The sequence below is a fragment of the Triticum urartu genome, chromosome 7, assembly GCF_003073215.2.
Source record: "Triticum urartu cultivar G1812 chromosome 7, Tu2.1, whole genome shotgun sequence".
In the NCBI taxonomy this organism is placed as follows: Eukaryota; Viridiplantae; Streptophyta; class Magnoliopsida; order Poales; family Poaceae; genus Triticum; species Triticum urartu.
The window spans coordinates 586937647-586956982 of NC_053028.1; the positions used below are offsets into that span (position 1 = coordinate 586937647).

The 19336-nt window shown below is 46.1% G+C and overlaps 1 protein-coding gene across 2 annotated transcripts; it reads right to left on the reverse strand.

Moving 5' to 3' along the window:
* Positions 1 to 13077: 13077 nt before the first annotated feature.
* Positions 13078 to 18905, reverse strand: LOC125525291 (mitogen-activated protein kinase 12). Of its 2 annotated transcripts, none has more exons than XM_048690285.1 (11): positions 18353 to 18905; positions 16825 to 17233; positions 16566 to 16693; positions 16428 to 16487; positions 15881 to 16030; positions 14541 to 14696; positions 14314 to 14451; positions 14150 to 14223; positions 13950 to 14051; positions 13610 to 13841; positions 13078 to 13466 (listed from the first exon to the last, which is right to left on the reverse strand). In XM_048690285.1, the coding sequence occupies exons 1-11, from the start codon at positions 18560 to 18562 to the stop codon at positions 13389 to 13391; spliced, it is 1737 nt and encodes a 578-aa protein (XP_048546242.1). In that variant the 5' UTR covers positions 18563 to 18905; the 3' UTR covers positions 13078 to 13388. The 2 variants fall into 2 exon arrangements, with proteins under 2 accessions (XP_048546242.1, XP_048546244.1); XM_048690287.1 differs by lacking the exon at positions 18353 to 18905 and adding an exon at positions 17472 to 17690.
* Positions 18906 to 19336: the final 431 nt, after the last annotated feature.

Here is a 19336-nt window from a genome sequence, read left to right on the forward strand (position 1 = left end):
AGAGACCAACCCGGATACGAATATCGACCGGTGTTGGGACTCTGTGAACCGACGGGAGTCACCCGTGTATATAAGGGGATGACCCGGCGGCGGTTCAAGGACAACAGACAACAACTCAAGACATAGGCGAAGCTTGTTTGCTCCCTAGTCATCGAAACCCCATCAATCCCATCACAACTAGACGTAGGCTTTTACCTTCATCGAAGGGGCCGAACTAGTATAAACTCTCTTGCGTCCCTGTGTCCGCTTTAACCCCTTCAAGCTAACCCGTCGTGATGGCTCCACGACTAAGCCCTTTCTCTAGGACATTTGTCGTGACAAAACCACGACAGAAGGTGTACCCAACAGTCTCCTTTGGGTATCCTATGAAGACATATTTCTCCGATTTGGGTTTGAGCTTATCAGGATAAAACTTTTTCATATAAGCATCGCAACCCCAAACTTTAAGAAACGACAACTTAGGTTTCTTGCCAAACCATAGTTCATACGGTGTCGTCTCAACGGATTTAGATGGTGCCCTATTTAACGTGAATGCAGCTGTCTCTAATGCATAACCCCAAAACGATAGTGGTAGATCGGTAAGAGACATCATAGATCGCACCATATCTAATCAAGTACGGTTATGACATTCGGACACACCATTACACTGTGGTGTTCCAGGTGGCGTGAGTAGTGAAACTATTTCACATTGTTTTAACTGAAGGCCAAACTCGTAACTCAAATATTTTACTTCTGCGATCATATCATAGAAACTTTTATTTTTGTTACGATGATTCTCCACTTCACTCTGAAATTCTTTGAACTTTTCAACTGTTTCAGACTTGTGTTTCATTAAGTAGATATATCCATATCTGCTCAAATCATCTGTGAAGGTCAGAAAATAACGATACCCGCCGCGAGCCTAAACACTCATCGGATCACATACATCAGTATGTATTATTTTCAATAAGTCACTTGCTCGCTCCATTGTTCCGGAGAACGGAGTCTTAGTCATCTTGCCCATAAGGCATGGTTCGCAAGCATCAAGTGATTCCAAAATACCATCAGCATGGAGTTTCTTCATGTGCTTTACACCAATATGACCTAAACGGCAGTGCCACAAATAAGTTGCACTATCATTATTAACTTTGCATCTTTTGTCTTCAATATTATGAATATGTGTATCACTACGATTGAGATCCAATGAACCATTTTCATTGGGTGTGTAACCATATAAGGTTTTATTCATGTAAACAGAACAACAATTATTCTCTAACTTAAATGAATAACCGTATTGCAATAAACATGATCAAATCATATTCATGCTCAACGCAAACACCAAATAACACTTATTTAGGTTCAACACTAATCCCGAAAGTATAGGGAGTGTGCGATGATGATCATATCAATCTTGGAACCACTTCCAACACACATCGTCACTTCACCCTTAACTAGTCTCTGTTCATTCTGCAACTCCCGTTTCGAGTTACTACTCTTAGCAACTGAACTAGTATCAAATACTGAGGGGTTGCTATAAACACTAGTAAAGTACACATCAATAACATGTATATCAAATATACTTATGTTCACTTTGCCATCCTTCTTATCCGCCAATCACTTGGGGTAGTTCCGCTTCCAGTGACCAGTCCCTTTGCAGTAGAAGCACTTAGTCTCAGGCTTAGGACCAGACTTGGGCTTCTTCACTTGAGCAGCAACTTGCTTGCTGTTTTTCTTGAAGTTCCCCTTTTTTCCTTTGCCATTTTCTTGAAATTAGTGATCTTGTCAACCATCAACACTTGATGCTCTTTCTTGATTTCTACCTTCATCGATTTCATCATCATGAAAAGCTCAGGATTCGTTTTCGTCATCCCTTGCATACTATAGTTCATCACGAAGTTCTACTAACTTGGTGATGGTGACTAGAGAATTCTGTCAATCATTATCTAATCTGGAAGATTAACTCCCACTTGATTCAAGCGATTGTAGTACCCAGACAATCTGAGCACATGCTCACTAGTTGAGCGATTCTCCTCCATCTTTTAGCTATAGAACTTGTTGGAGACTTCATATCTCTCAACTCGGGTATTTGCTTCAAATATTAACTTCAACCCCTGGAACATCTCATATGGTCCATGACGTTCAAAACGTCTTTGAAGTCTCGATTCTAAGCCGTTAAGCATGGTGCACTAAACTATCAAGTAGTCATCATATTGAGCTAGCCAAACGTTCATAACGTCTGCATCTGCTTCTGCAATAGGTCTGTCACCTAGCGGTGCATCAAGGACATAATTCTTCTGTGCAGCAATGAGGATAAACCTCAGATCACGGATCCAATCCGCATCATTGCTACTAATATCTTTCAACACAATTTTCTCTAGGAACATATCAAAATAAACATTTGAAAGCAACAACGCGAGCTATTGATCTACAATATAATTTGCAAAATACTACCAGGACTAAGTTCATAATAAATTTAAGTTTAATTAATCATATTACTTAAGAACTCCCACTTAGATAGACATCCCTCTAATCCTCTAAGTGATCACATGATCCAAATCAACTAAACCATGTCCGATCATCACGTGAGATGGAGTAGTTTCATTGGTGAACATCACTATGTTGATCATATCTACTATATGATTCACGCTTGACCTTTCGGTCTCCGTGTTCCGAGGCCATATCTGTATATGCTTGGCTCGTCAAGTATAACCTGAGTATTCCGCGTGTGCAACTGTTTTGCACCCGTTGTATTTGAACGTAGAGCCTATCACACCCGATCATCACGTGGTGTCTCAGCACGAAGAACTTACGCAATGGTGCATACTCAGGGAGAACACTTCTTGATAATTAGTGAGAGATCATCTTAAAATGCTACCGTCAAACAAAGCAGAAATAAGATGTATAAAAGATAAACATCATATGCAATCAAAATATGTGACATGATATGGACATCATCATCTTGTGCCTTTGATCTCTATTTCCAAAGTACTATCATGATCTATATCGTCACCGGCATGACACCATGATCTCCATCATCTTGATCTATATCAATGTGTCGTCACATGGTCGTCGCGCCAACAATTGCTCTTGCAACTATTGCTATCGCATAGCGATAAAGTAAAGCAATTATTTGGCGCTTGCATCTTATGCAATAGAGAGACAACCATTAGGATTTTCCCATTTGCCGATAACTTCAACAAAACATGATCATCTCATACAACAACTTATATTTCATCACGTCTTAACCATATCACATCACAACATGCCCTGCAAAAACAAGTTAGACGTCCTCTACTTTGTTGTTGCAAGTTTTACGTGGCTGCTACGGGCTTAGCAAGAACCGTTCTTACCTACGCATCAAAACCACAACGATAGTTTGTCAAGTTGGGGCTGTTTTAACCTTCGCAAGGACCGGGCGTAGCCACACTTGGTTCAATTAAAGTTGGAGAAACTGACACCCGCCAGCCACCTGTGTGCAAAGCACGTCGGTAGAACCAGTCTCGCGTAAGCGTACGCGTAATGTCGGTCCGGGCCGCTTCATCCAACAATACCGCCGAACCAAAGTATGACATGCTGGTAAGCAGTATGACTTATATCGCCCACAACTCACTTGTGTTTTACTCGTGCACATAACATCAACACATAAAACCTAGGCTCGGATGCCACTGTTGGGGAACGTAGTAATTTCAAAAAAATTCCTACGCACATGTAAGATCATGGTGATGCATAGCAACGAGAGGGGAGAGTGTTGTCTACGTACCCTCGTAGACCGACAGCGGAAGCGTTATGACAACGCGGTTGATGTAGTCGTACGTCTTCACAGCCCGACCGATCAAGCACCGAAACTACGGCACCTCCGAGTTCTAGCACACGTTCAGCTCGATGACGATCCCCGGACTCCGATCCAGCAAAGTGTCGGGGAAGAGTTCCGTCAGCACGACGGCGTGGTGACGATCTTGATGTTTTACCGTCGCAGGGCTTCGCCTAAGCACCGCTACAATATTATCGAGGATTATGGTGGAGGGGGCACCGCACACGGCTAAGAGAACGATCACGAAGATCAACTTGTGTGTCTATGGGGTGCCCCCTGCCCCCGTATATAAAGGAGTGGAGGAGGGGAGGGCCGGCCCTCTCTATGGCGCGCCCTAGGGGAGTCCTACTCCCACCGGGAGTAGGATTCCCCTTTTCCTAGTCCAACTAGGAGTCCTTCCATGTAGTAGGAGTAGGAGACAAGGAAGGGGAAGAGGGAAGAGAAGGAAGGAGGGGGCGCAGCCCCTCCCCCTAGTCCAATTCGGACTAGGCCTTGGGGGGCGCGGCCTGCCTCTCCCTCTCCCCTAAAGCCCAATAAGGCCCATATACTTCTTCCCCCGTATTCCCGTAACTCCCCGGTACTCCGAAAAATACCCAAACCACCCAGAACCTTTCCGATGTCCGAATATAGTCGTCCAATATATCGATCTTTACGTCTCGACCATTTAGAGACTCCTCGTCAAGTCCCCGATCTCATCTGGGACTCCGAACTCCTTTGGTACATCAAAACTCATAAACTCATAATATAACTGTCATCGAAACCTTAAGCGTGCGGACCCTACGGGTTCGAGAACAATGTAGACATGACCGAGACATGTCTCCGGTCAATAACCAATAGCGGAACCTGGATGCTCATATTGGCTCCTACATATTCTACAAAGATCTTTATCGGTCAGACCGCATAACAACATACGTTGTTCCCTTTGTCATCGGTATGTTACTTGCCCGAGATTTGATCGTCGGTATCTCAATACCTAGTTCAATCTCGTTACCGGCAAGTCTCTTTACTCGTTCCGTAATACATCATCTCGCAACTAACTCATTAGTTGCAATGCTTGCAAGGCTTATGTGATGTGCATTACCGAGAGGGCCCAGAGATACCTTCCCCGACAATCGGAGTAACAAATCCTAATCTCGAAATACGCCAACCCAACATGTACCTTTGGAGACACCTGTAGAGCTCCTTTATAATCACCCAGTTACGTTGTGATGTTTGGTAGCACACAAAGTGTTCCTCCGGCAAACGGGAGTTGCATAATCTCATAGTCATAGGAACATGTATAAGTCATGAAGAAAGCAATAGCAACATACTAAATGATCGGGTGCTAAGCTAATGGAATGGGTCATGTCAATCACATCATTCTCCTAATGATGTGATCCCGTTAATCAAATAACAACTCTTTGTCTATGGTTAGGAAACATAACCATCTTTGATTAACGAGCTAGTCAAGTAGAGGCATACTAGTGACACTCTGTTTGTCTATGTATTCACACATGTATTATGTTTTTGGTTAATACAATTCTAGCATGAATAATAAACATTTATCATGAAATAAGGAAATAAATAATAACTTTATTATTGCCTCTAGGGCATATTTCCTTTAGTGAGATGGAGTAGTTTTCAGTGGTGAACATCACTATGTTGATCATATCTACTATATGATTCACGTTCGACCTTTCGGTCTCTCTGTTCTGAGGCCATATCTGCATATTCTAGGCTCGTCAAGTTTAACCCGAGTATTCTGCACGTGCAAAACTGGCTTGCACCCGTTGTATGTGAACGTAGAGCTTATCACACCCGATCATCACATGGTGTCTCGGCACGATGAATTGTAGCAACGGTGCATACTCAGGGAGAACACTTATACCTTAAAATTTAGTGAGGGATCATCTTATAATGCTACTATCGTACTAAGCAAAATAAGATGCATAAAGGATAAACATCACATGCAATCAAAATATGTGACATGATATGGCCATCATCATCTTGTGCCTTTGATCTCCATCTCCAAAGCACCGTCATGATCTCTGTCGTGGAATTGTCACAGCAGATGTCCTAGCAAAAGGACTTAGTCGTAGGGCCATTGAAACTAGGAAGCTTAAAGGGGTTGATCGGGACAGAGGACACGAGAGGTTTATACTAGTTCGGCCCCTTACGATGAAGGTAAAAGCATACGTCTAGTTGTGTTGGAATTGATGGGGTTTCGATGACCACGGAGCGAATCCGCTCTGCCTGGCTTCGAGTTGTTGTTTCTCGTCCTAAGACACCGCCGGGTCATCCCCTTATATACATGGGTTGACGCCTGGTGGCCTACAGAGTCCCGGCCGGCTCATAAAACGTGTCTGGCTCGGTGACTTCTTTTATATGCCTTTCTTTACAAGTCTTTCTTTACATACGGCGGTTTACAATATTGGGCCTTAAGCCGCCTCTGGGCTTAGGCCTTCTACAAGTCTTAATAAACTATCGCCCTGAATATTATTGGGCTTCTTTTGTAACCCGCCATTAGGGTTGACCCGGCCCCTCCTGGCAGGTCTTACCTGGTAGCTATATTCCCAACATTAGGCCCCAGGCTGACTTGAACTTTGTTCTTTGTCAATCTTCAATACTTAAACGAAATCCATCTTCCTCTCTTCGTAAAAACTCTGTAACCCGCCATGATGTCATCTTCTGAAAACACGAAAGCCTGCTATGACGTCATCTTCAACCTGGTCTTTCGTTGGATAATCATTATTTGGGTCTTCCTCGATTTTTGCGCCTGCCTGTTCGCTTATCCCCTTATAAATAGGCACGACCTGGTCTTTTCTCATTCTTCCCTCTCTTCATCTTCTTCCTCTCGCAACCCTACTGCTGCTCGAGCTCCGCCGCCATCGCAGAGCACCTCATCTTCGTCGACCTTGGCCGCTGCATCAACCTGAATCGGTCCAGAGAACGGCGGCGACCCTCCGCAGAAGATCTGTGGTTGTAAGTGTTTTACCTTCCTGCTCCTCAGATCCGCATTAGGGTTTCTAGGTTTCTGCGTGTTCTTCATAGTTCATCACAGTTTCTTCGTAGTTCTTCCACTGCAGCTTCTTCTTGATCCAAAAAGAACATATACTCATGCGGTAGTTGTTTTGTGCCCATTCTTGATACTAGTAGATCCCTTTTTCTGGTACAAATACCTCATTAGAACTCACGAACATCTGTGCTAGATTTTTAGGCCTAGAATATTTTCCATTTTGAATGGCCATTTGATCCAGAATAATATCAAGAAATTAGGAAACTTGTTTGCCTCAACACTTGGCCAATTCTGTTTCTAGCATTTCTCAAATATCTGTAGTCATGGCGGCTTATTACGCCGGCTCACTTTTCCCTTATATGACATTAGCCCTTACTTAAGCCGCCATTACTCATTTGCACTTATTATGCCGTAACCATGGATAATCTTCATCGTTTAATAGGGTGCTTAGGTCAGCCTTGACTTTAAAGGGAGGAATTTCATGAAACTTTTCATAATCTTCAGACATGTCTGTCTTGCCCTCCAATCCCACGATGTCTCTTTTTCCTGAAAGAACTATGTGGCGCTTTGGCTGATCGTATGATGTATTCGCTTCCTTATCTTTTCTTTTTCTCGGTTTGGTAGACATGTCCTTCACATAGAAAACATGCGCCACATCATTGGCTAGGACGAATGGTTCGTCTGTGTACCCAAGATTGTTCAGATCCACTATTGTCATTCCGTACTATGGGTCTACCTGTACCCCGCCTCCTGACAGATTGACCCATTTGCACTGAAACAAAGGGACCTTAAATCATGTCCATAGTCAAGTTCCCGTATGTCCACTATGTAACCATAATATGTGTCCTTTCCTCTCTTGGTTGATGCATCAAAGCGAACACCACTGTTATGGTTGGTGCTCTTTTGATCTTGCGCGATCGTGTAAAATGTATTCCCATTTATCTCGTACCCTTTGTAAGTTAATACAGTCTAAGATGGTCCCCTGGCCAATGAGTACAACTCATCAGAAATAGTGTTGTCACCCCTGAGACGTGTTTGCATCCAACTGCCGAAAGTCCTGATGTGTTCAGATGTAATCCAGTCGTCACACTGCTACGGGTGTTTGGAGCGCAGAATGTTCTTGTGTTCATCGACATACGCAGTCACCAAGGTAGATTCTGTAGCTGTGTAGTGTGCTTGAGACCAAGAATTCCCGTCCCTACATATTATTGAGCCCCCTCCTAGCGTGCCTTTTCCAGTCAGTCTCCCCACATACCGCGATTGAGGGAGACCAATCTTCTTAAGGTCAGGAATGAAGTCAACACAAAACCCAATGACATCCTCTATTTGATGGCCCATGGAGGTGCTTCCTTCTGGCCTAGCGCGGTTACGGACATATTTCTTTATGACTCACATGAACCTCTCAAAGGGAAACATATTGTGTAGAAATACAGGGCCCAGAACGACAATCTCGTCGACTAGATGAAATAGGACGTGCGTCATGACATTGAAGAAGGATGGTGGGAACACCAGCTCGAAACTGATAAGACATTGCGCCACATCACTCCTTAACCTTAGTAGGATTTCTGTGTCGATCACCTCCTGAGAGATTGCATTGAGGAATGCACATAGCTTCACAATAGCTAATCGAACATTTTTTGTTAGAAGCCCCCTCAATGCAACTAAAAGCAGTTGCGTCATAATCACGTGGCAGTCATGAGACTTTAGGTTCTGGAACGACAATCTCCCTTTATATTCGACGAGAAGCCAGACGGGACCTTCATACTGAGCAGGCATTCAAAGAAGATTTCCTTCTCTTCTTTGGTAAGAGTGTGACTGGTAGGACCTTCATACTGCTTTGGAGGCATGTCGTCTTTTTCGTGCACACGTTGATGGTCCTCCCATGCCTCCGGTGTATCTTCTGTCTTCCCCTACACGCCCAAGAAGCCTAGCAGGTTCACGCAAAGGTTCTTCGTCACGTGCATCACGCCGATTGAAGAGCGGACCTCTAGGTCCTTCTAGTAGGGTAGGTCCCAAAATATAGATTTATTCTTCCACATGGGTGTGCGTCCCTCAGCATCATTCAGAACAGATAGTCCGTCGGGACCCTTTTCAAAGATTATTTGTAAATCATTGATCATAGCAAGTACGTGATCACCGGTACGGATGGCGGGCTTCTTCTGATGATCTGCCTCGTCTTTGAAATGCTTGCCTTTCTTTCGACATTGATGGTTGGTCGGAAGAAATCGACGATGCCCCAGGTACACATTCTTCATGCATTTGTCTAGGTATATACTTTCGGTGTCATCTAAACAAAGCGTGCATGCGTGGTATCCCTTGTTTGTCTGTTCTGAAAGGTTGCTGAGAGCAGGTCAATCATTGTCGGCTCATGTATGTGCATTATATATAATTAAGTGTGTCAAAAACCATTACAGAATATCATGAATAGATAAGTGATCAAATTAATAGAAGTTCATCATCATATTAAAACCAAAGTACATACATAGTTCTCATTGAACAACATATAGCTCTTCAGAGAATCTAATTAAACCATACATTGAAACTATCTAAAACATTTCAATGCAACAACAAATGCGATCGTAATCGCAACCAAGGTAACAATTGATCCAACGGCATAGTGATACCAAGGCTCGGTATGAATGGCATATTTTCTAATCTTTCTAATCTTCAAGTGTATTGCATCCATCTCGATCTTGTGATCATCGACGACATCCGCAACACGCAACTCCAATATCATCTTCTCCTCCTCAATTTTTTTTATTTTTTCTTCAAGTAATTGTTTTCTTCTTCAACTAAATTTAACCTCTCGACAATAGGGTCGGTTGGAATTTCCGGTTCACATACCTCCTAGATAAAAAAATATATGTCACGTTGGTCGGCATAAATGTCATAAACAATAAATTAACCAAATAGTTGTAAAAGATAATATATGCCACATCCGAATCATAGACAGGACGTGGGCCGACGAAGGCGGATACCAAAACCATCGCACTATATAATAACAAACAATAATAAAAGTAAGAAAATTACACAAGTATCTATCTAAATCATATAAGTAAGAACTTTTTTCTTTTAGAAAGAACATAAGATCAAGAGGCTCGCCACGGTGGTGCCGGCGACAAGATCGACGCGGGTGATCGACGGCGGTGAGGACGGGGACGGGACAGGACGGACTGCCAAACCTAGACAAATCTCGAGGAAAATAGAGTTTGGACAAGGAGCTTTGAGAGGAGAAAGCTTAAGTATGGCTCGGGCATTTCATCGAACACCTCATGAGCATAGGAGGTGAGCTAGAGCACCACAAAGGTCTCCAACGGCCGGCCAAAAAACAGAGCAGTGGAGTGCTCTGCTCGCGGGCGAGGGGGTATATATAGACATCTCATTGGTCCCGGTTCGTGGCTGGAACCGGGACCAAAGGGTCCAGACGAACCAGGATCAATGCCCCACGAGACCCGGCCGGCCCCCTGGCCTCACGAACCGGGCCCGTTACCCCATGGATCCCGGTTCGTGACTGAATCGGGACTAATGGGCTGGCCCGGCCTGGACCAAAACCCTATTTTCTACTAGTGAGCGGACGTCAGGCTCGTCACCGGAGCCGGAGCACGGCCTTGAGCAGCAGCTCAAGAGGAGCATCAGCGAGAGGATGGATTTCCTCATACCATCGGACATTCTCTGAGACGTGCTACTGCTACGTGGAGGAGTGGAAACAACTGTTCTGCGCAGCCTTCTAACTTTCTAAGAGCATCTCCAGCCGTTGGCCCCCCAGGCGGCGATTTTACGCGCCCCCTGGGGGCGAGCCGGCGCTAAAATCGGCGCGGGGGCGAGCGGGTTCCCAGCCGCTCGCCCCAGGGTCGCCCAGACGCGGTTTTTTTTTATTTTAAAAAATCTGAATTCGACAAAGTTCAGCTAAATTCGGCAAACCTGACAATAATATTCAACATGTTCGGCGGTACATAAATTATTAAAAAAAGACATCTACGGGGCGAAGAAGTCGTTGAGCGCGGCGAAGTCGCCGACGTTGCCACCGTCCTCGTCGTCGTCGTCGTCATCGGGGGAGCTTGGCGGCGCGGACGGGAGAGAGCAGAGACGGGGGAGCTCGGTGGCGCGGCGGCTGGTTTGAGCTCGGGCTGGTGTGGCCAGCGGGCGAGGGGGGCGGCGGGTTTTATAGTCCGCGTCGTGTGTACGCGTGGCGGGAGGGGAAGCGTCGTCGCGCCGCCTGTGAGGAATCAATGGCAAGGCTGACTGACCGGCGGCAGCTTTGCCATTGATTCCCCGCGGGAAACCGAGGAGTTCTAGGGGAAGACGAGGCGCCGTTTCGCTGACACGGCTGGCCCGCGGTTCTTTCGCGTCAAAAACGCTCGCCCCGGCGCCCCCGGACGCCCCCCAGCACGCCGGGTTCGGCCTGCGTACACCGGCATTAATTTTGGCCCGAGCCAACGAAAAACGGGTTCCTAAAGACGTGACTGTGCCGTTTTTTAGGCGTCGGTACGAGAAAAATGTCTGAGAAGGATTTGTTAGGGACGAGGCCGGAGATGCTCTAAGTTGCAGCTAGGTGCGTCAGCCTGCTCGAAGCTTTGTGCCGGGAACTGCATGGCCACAGCTCTTAAAAGGGAGAATCCCTCCACGTGGCCTTAGACTTTTCTTCGGTATTTCGCAGACCATGGGACAATTTCCTTCCATGTTATTACACGCCCAAAAAGAACAAAAGACCGGTCTGGTCGTCCCCCGTCCAGATCAGTCTTGGAAAATTCAACCACAACGATCTTCGCCAAAAACAAAACACAAGGACAACTTTGGGAGGGGATTTGTGGCACGCAGGGGCAGGAGCATGTTGATTGTGGGTCATCGATCTGCGTCAAGATTCGGAAATTTGTTTGTCTGATTCATGTATTCGCGCTCGTATAGCAGTACACACGTATCTGTAACGAAAAGCATTATACCTGTTTATGTGAGAACAAAAATTGATAATGGGATCATTTTTAGAAATCCTAAACGTTTTCTGAAAGGCATGATTTTTTTTGGCTTTCCCGAACATTTTTTGACATTGTGCACATTTTTGAGGTTGTGAGGTTTTTTTTAAATGAGAGCATATTTTGACATTATAAAACAAATTTTGAAAAGCAAGAGCATTTCTTCAAAATCCCGAACATTTTCAAATTAATGAACAAATTTTGAAACCCCAACAGTTTTTGAAATTTTCAGAAATAAAATGAAAGCACAATTTAAAGAAACATAAACATTTTAAGAAAAAATGAAAAAAAAAGAAATGAAAGATGAAAAAGGGGGGAGATCAAAAAGAATAAAAAAATGAAAAGGAACAGAAAAAGGAAAGAAAAAAGAAACCAGAAAAACGGTAAAAGGAAACATAGATGGCTGGGTGTGGTAAAGTGGGCCAGCCCAATTCTCGCGACGAAGGAGTTTTTTGGGCTGGCTCACTTTACCACACCAGCCGTCGTCAATCACAGTCTCTGCCTGAAGAAATCCCTCCTCTGGGCTCAGCGTCGTGCTCCGGCTCCGGCGATGAGCCCGACGTCCGCCGCCTCAAGAGCTTGCGGCGCGCTGAGATCCTTGGTGGAGGTTCGACAACGCCACAGCAAAGGGTTACATATGCGGATTCGCCGGCGTGGAGTGCTGGTCCGCCGACCAGAACAGGGTCTGGTCGCTGCGCCTCAGCGGCCTCGGGCTCCAAGTGTCGGGGCAGATCGGCGACGAGTCGAGTGGTTTTGGTTCGTCTTCTCCCGGAGGCCCCCCCCCCCCCCCCCCCCCCCCCCCACGTTCTCCGCTTGCTCTGAAGCTTCGTCGTTCCGGGAATTCCTGGTGTTTGCCCTGAAGCCATCCATTCTGACACCTCCCTTCCGTGCGCTGGTGATTCGAGTGTGATTGAAGACCTGCTGCCGTCCAGGATTCAGTACTACTCCGTGGAAATTCTAGTGCTCTCAGGCGGCACTTGCTTGAAAAATACAGTATAAACCTGCAACAAATTCCACGCCAAGCGTCTGAGCCTTCAATTCTACCTCTGGCTTCGTCCTGGTAAGAAATTGTGCTCGGCTGACTAGCTGAACCCTGAGTACAAATTCTGAAGAAGAAAAAAACCATGTCCGCCATGACGACGTGGAATTTTGAGTCGATGCGGAGCAATGTTACACGCCAGCCTAAGAATCGGCGCTGAGTACAAATTGAAATCGATTGAGAAATACTACTGGGCATTTCTAAATTTGCACTCACGGTTCGGCTTATCGCAATTTTTATCCAAACACGACAATAAGTAAAACTCAACGCCAAACTCAGTAGATGCACAGCAGTAACGCTTCTTGATATATTAAGAATTTTCGACAGCGAAACATGCGTCAAGATGTCTTGCTCTGTTCGTTGTTACAATCATGCATAGATGATAGGTGTAGGAACTAATCCCAGTGTTACATTGAGTGTAAAAATACATCAATCCATGCAGGGCCAGCTCCTGCGTGCAGCAACGACGCTTGACAGGAACATGCACTCCGCTAAACCATCTCCAACTTGCAGTGCTTTGCTATCAGCTATCAGCATCCGGTGTACCTGACAGAAATGAGAAATGCGGTGCCGACTTCCGTCGTCGTTGCTGCACTAGGCATGCATCTTTGAGACCTTCTCGGATAGTCCGTCGACGGCTCCTTCTGTTTCCTCATAGATCGCGTCGTCATACTGAACAATAATAGAAACAAAGAGTCAGTGCTTGAATTCAACTTGCACCACCATCCTTTCTTATTTGTTGATAGTGCAGAGCTATGCCATGCCTAGTCGTTTGCAATAATCAATGAAGAATTCAGGTAGTACAGCACTAGTACCTCTGGCTGTTTATTCGGGTTGACAACGACGCACTTGGAAGCGCTAATGCTCGCGCTCTTGAGGTAGGTCCGCGAGCTCAAGCTGGTGGGGCTCAGACCATTCTGGCCAACACCGGGTGCATCCTGTGACTTTTGAGGGCTCACTGCACCATGGGCATCAGGCTCTGCACTCATCTCCTGATCACTAATATGCTGCTCATTATTACCGTCGTTCGATGCACCTACTCTCTGCCTGTTGCACACAAGTCAATGCAGAACTCAGCACAAATAACTGAATAACCGAGATCAGAGTAACAAGCTCGGCACTTCTAATTTCTGATGACTGCGGTGTTATATGTACCTTGGTAAAGAGGCATGCTTTCTTTGCAGCGGAGAACCTCGTTCTCCTTTGCTGTAATGCTCCTCCAGGTGTGCAAACTGCCGTTTAAAGCGGTCAACACCACTGCAGCGTCATAATAGCCCATATAAAGATATGTTAGCTGTGTATTTTATTAAGTCTGATAACTTGCATCAAAATTAAAGCAAGTCCGCGTTGCACACCTTGGATAGAGGAAGCTAATCTGGTCTCCACCTTTCATGTATTCCTCCAGCATCTGTGGATGGTACTCCAAAATCTGTTTGTTCTCATAACAAATAATCAATTATCAAGAGACATAAATATATTTATTAACACAAAATAGGAAACCCAAGCTATGCCTCCTTACCTCTCGATAGATCAATTCCCTAACATCATCTTTTGTAACCTTTCGTCTCTCAAACTCAAACTCGAGTTTCGAAATTGGATGCCTTGATGGCTCACGCTCCACATTGGCAAGAGATGCAAAATATGGGTCTGCTAAAGCCTGAAGAATTACAGACACGACAAAATTATAGCATACCAAGACACATATATGTGTTTGTGAAACTGTTAAACAAATGTAGATGAGTTTACCTCTTCAGCTGAAGGCCGGTCTTTAGGATCAAATGCAAGTAAACGACCCAGTAGGCGAACCGCCAATGGATCGGCATTAGGAAATTTCTGAGTCAAGGGTACAGGGTGTTTTTTCCGCATGCAACTTAAGTACCTCCTGGCCTTCTCATTTCGAATCTGCAATGGTCATAGACAGCTGTAAGTTATTACTCCTGTAACCTAATGTACCATTGCAAAATTTGCAGATGAAGGCCAGCATATATCACAAGAGATATAATTAGATGGGATTTGGGGAATTGCTCTAGCAGTCTACAATGCATTTTACTTAGGGTGTGTTTGGTTTCTATCACGAAGCGGAATGTCACGGGTCGGTTCCATCCCAAGGGCCCGTTCCTGTGTTTAGATTGGCGAAGGAACCAGAACCCACTAATTCCAGAGAACGGCATATTCCCTGTTTATGCCGAACCTGGGCGTTCCTCCGAATCGGCCGGACCACGCGGAACGCCTCACTCGCGCCTCTCTCCCCTTCTCCCCGACTCACCCACCTGGCGCCCCAGCCAACCACGACCTGTGCCCTCCTCTCTCCCTCGATGGCCATGGCGGCGGCCGGAAGTGCAGCCTCGCCGGCGTCTCCCGCCCCTCGTCCTCCCCCACCCCGCACCTCGACCAAGGATCTGGCGGAAGAAGGAGGCGAGCACTCTGCTCCATGGCGGGAGATCCATCAGCGGAACGAGGCTTTTTTTTTTTTGCGCATAATCAGCGGAACGAGGCTGGGAGGCCACGCTGCCGCCGCACTCGCGCGTCACACTGGGAAACACCGCGCTGCCGCTCTTGACGGAGCAGAAGCTCCAAGCGCTGCCCCTGACGGAGTAGGCGATCCAAACGCCACCGTTCGTGAGGAGACACAAGTGTGCGTGTGGCGTGGTGACAGGAAGGCCGCCGCTGTTGATCTTCTGGATTGGAGGAGCAAGGCTGCGGTCAAGACTGGACTAGCAAGCTGCATTTTTTGCTTGTAGCAATCAGATCAGATGCAGACTTTGGTATTTGGGTAGTTCCTGATCTGGAATCCAATTCAGTTTATGGTGAGATGAATAAACCCATTTCATTCCATCTGACAAACCAAACATCAAAATGTAACCATTCCATTCCTTCGAATTGTCACTACCAAACACAAAGACGGAACCGACCCATTCTAATGGAATGAACCATGACATTCCATTCTACTTCCTTCCCGAACCAAACACACCCTTAAGGGTGCAGCAGGAATGAAATGCATTGTTTCACCTTGTTAGTGAAATGCAACATGTTTAAGTACCTTGTGAGTGAATGAAGCAAAAATAAGGGACAGGGAACAAACATACCCGAGATAAGGTTTCTGATGATGGAGTTCCAAGAAGATCTGTTATTATATCTAACTGGTGTACAACATTCTTCCCAGGAAAGAGTGGCCGTCCAGTGAGAAGCTCGGCAAATATGCATCCAATACTCCAAATATCAATAGCAGGAGTGTACTGCACAAAAATGGGCGCTTATCAGAACGATGGGACGAATCTGACACTTGCACAGAGAGTATACTAAGTCTCTACATGAATTTTACTAGTCTAATTTGCAACTGATTTAGTTAGTTTGCAGCTTGTTTTGACAGAAGAACTGGGTGTATGCACAATTACAATGAGAAATAACAACAAAAACTTGTTGTACTGTTTAATCATTAATTTTGTGTACTTTACTTAGTACAAGCTGTAGATTACAGAGTTTTTTAAGAAAAATAAAAATAGCAATAGGGATATATAAATGTAACACAATAAATATATTACAAATCCAAAGACAGCATCTGCACATATAGTGCTCCAAAAGCATTAATCTTGCTTGGATGAGACTTTATGAGTTCAGGAGTGAAGAACTCACTTTCGAGAAAAAGGAGCCACATAATTCAGGGGCTCTGTACCACCTTGTTGCTACATAATCCTTCACAAAGAAAAACAATGCAAAAAGTAAGAATTATAGTAAAATGTGAATTATGGCATACAATGACAAGCTCTTTACCGTCCAAAATATAGCTGAAGGAGCATCATTAAATGATACACGCGCAAGTCCAAAGTCACAAATTTTCAGTTTGCAGTCTGCGTTGGCCAGTATATTCTTGGGCTTCAGATCGCGATGAAATACATTAGCTGTGCCAAGATAAACAGCAAAATATGTCAGAATATGAACAGAAGTCCAATCACAATTTGATAAATCAACTCAAAGATTGTGCTAATAAATGGGCTAGCAGATCCATGGAGATTAGCATTCATTGACTTACCGCCATGGATGTACTTGAGAGCACGGAGAAGCTGGTAAAGGAAAAACTGGTAATGCTCCGCCGTGAGGTCATCATTAGCTCTGATGACCTGATGGAGATCCGACTCCATGAGCTCGAAAACAACATATATATCTTGGAACTCCCTCCGAGAAGGGGGGAGCATTATGTGCTTGATCTCCACCACGTCTGGATGACGTAGCAGCCGAAGGAGCTTGACCTCGCGGAGGATGCGTGTGGCATCCGAGACGTGCTCAAACACATCGTTGATCTTCTTAATCGCAACCCGCTCGCCGGTGCGGGTATCTATTGCAGCAGCAACTACTCCATAACTCCCCTTGCCAACAACTTCCTGGATTTGGTACTGGCTTGCCTCTCCATACTCTGTGAAGAATTCTTTCTCCATTATGTTCTACAAGACCAGAATTCACAAGAGCAAGTTAAAACCGGTTACTCATGTATGGAACATTTTGGATTGAAGAAACTGAAGAATGAATTCAGAATTGTGTTAAAGTACTATATTTAGTAGTAAAATAACCTAAGGTTGCTTCAATAGTTGATAAGTAAAAGCAATTCGACGGGAAAGCGAATGTCATACGCAAACGCGCAAGCTTATAAATACATTTGGTTATAAAATACAATATCTTCACCTATAATTTATCATGACCAAACACCATTCTTTTAACGATGTGGATCCTCAATCCCATTAGACCGGTCCCAGTCCCCAGGTCGTTGGGCTCCTAAAGAGATCTTAGAGTACCACCACCACAACACACAGCCCGAACCCCCAGAACGGAAAAAGTCTAGCCCGGTAGGTGGAGGACCATTCTCAGCAATGAGCAATCAGGGAAATGGTCAGGTTTACCGAGAAACTAAGGAAGCAGCCACCATGGTGCAAGAGTGAGGTGGACATGAGCAGTTGAGCACGAGGTCCAGACCAAGTCAGCCTAACTGATCAGTAGCCGATTCAGTCGCTGTAGAACCAAGTGGACAAATTGGACATGAGGAGCCCCTTCGGATAAGTTCAATGCGGATGCTGAAAGCAACCGTAGTAGTTGAAAATCAACAAAAAAAAGTGTGAAGAGAAGCCCCAAAGGGCACCGGGCTTTATGCGGCAGATGCTCCAACTACGCATCTCTGAAGAAACAACATTCGGTTTTGCATAACATTTTCCCATATCAGTCAAGCAGCAGGCCGATCGGTAACTCGATCACAAGCAGTGCCGCCTACGTCGTATCGATCCGGAGATATGAAATTGGATCGAAGAATCAAGCTCGCCTGCCGAGCTGCCGTGTCAACTACTAGTAATAGTAAAAGAAAAGAAAAGAAAAAGAAAAGGCAAGCTAGTATTGTACGGTAGTGGCGTATCTGAGCTAAGCAGGTGCCGCAAAGATCCGATCTTGGCCAAGAACTCGTCGTGACGACGAATCGAGGGTCACGAGAAATGGAGATAGCATCTGCCAGAAGCTCCGGGTCCCAATCTGGAAGCATCGAGAATAAGCAGCAGAGAGCATCAGAGTACTCCTCTCACCTTCTTGTGGCTCTCGACGGGGAGCGGCATCTTGCGCTTGGGGACGCGGATGGGGCGGAGGCCCACGAGATCCAGGTCCTCGGCGGCCTCGGCGTCGGAGGAGTCCTCGCCGGCGGAGGACTGGTTGGAGCTGCCGAACACGGAGCCGGAGGGCGTGCGGCGGTGGAACAAGCGGCGGAAGCCGTCGACGATGCCGTTCCCTCCCCCCATGTATCCCCTCCCTACCCCTGCGGCATTGGCTAGCTGCTAGCCGCCTCCTCCAGCCACAGCCCACAGCTCCTCCTCCTCCTCCTCCACCAACTCTTCTCGCCTCCCCCTCCCGCCGCCACTCACTGGCTCGAGGTGGAGTGCTCGGCCGCTATCTCCGGCGGTGTCGTCGGCGCTGAGGACGGACGGATTGGATGCGGGGCGCAAACGGCGGGGTGTGCTCTTATACTGCCCGGCGCGATTTGGGGGCGGGGCGGAAGGAATTTTCTCTCCTTTTCCGGCCCTCGCCTCTGCGTTTTTTTGCCGTGCGGGTGAGTGATACGTAGATACAAGCTGTCACAGCACACGCTCGCTCACACACGGTGTGTGTTGACGAAGGCAAACAAACCGCGCGGCGCGACTTTCAAAAAAAAAAAACCGCGCGGCGCGTACCCGGGGGAGAGAAAGAGGATTGACCGGCTTGCCGCTGCCGGGAAGGATCGCGGGCGCAGTATGGGTGGTGGTGCCGGAATTCCGGTACAGCTGTGGTCAGGTGCGCAAAGCGTCGATCTTTCTGGGCGAGCCGGACACGCAGCCCCGGAGTCCACTGTCGTCTAGGGCAAATTTGACAAATTTAACCTGTGAACGAAATCAAATCACAGAATGAACTGTTCGTGAAACTATTTCACGCGGTTGACCTTTTTGTGTGACGCCCGACACGAAGGCGTCACACTTCATTGTGCAACGCCTCACAAATAGGCGCTACACGTCTGGCCAATGTTGCACCTCAAACTGCCT

Bases quoted from the DNA above. Each gene is read 5' to 3' on its own strand.
- LOC125525291 (XM_048690285.1), bottom strand. From the start codon at position 18,562: ATGGGGGGAGGGAACGGCATCGTCGACGGCTTCCGCCGCTTGTTCCAC. The intron at 16,488-16,565 runs GTAAAGAGCTTG...TTCTTTGTGAAG, and splicing joins CTTCAGCTATATTTTGGACG to GATTATGTAGCAACAAGGTG. The intron at 13,842-13,949 runs GTACATATAACA...TGTGTGCAACAG, and splicing joins AAGCATGCCTCTTTACCAAG to GCAGAGAGTAGGTGCATCGA.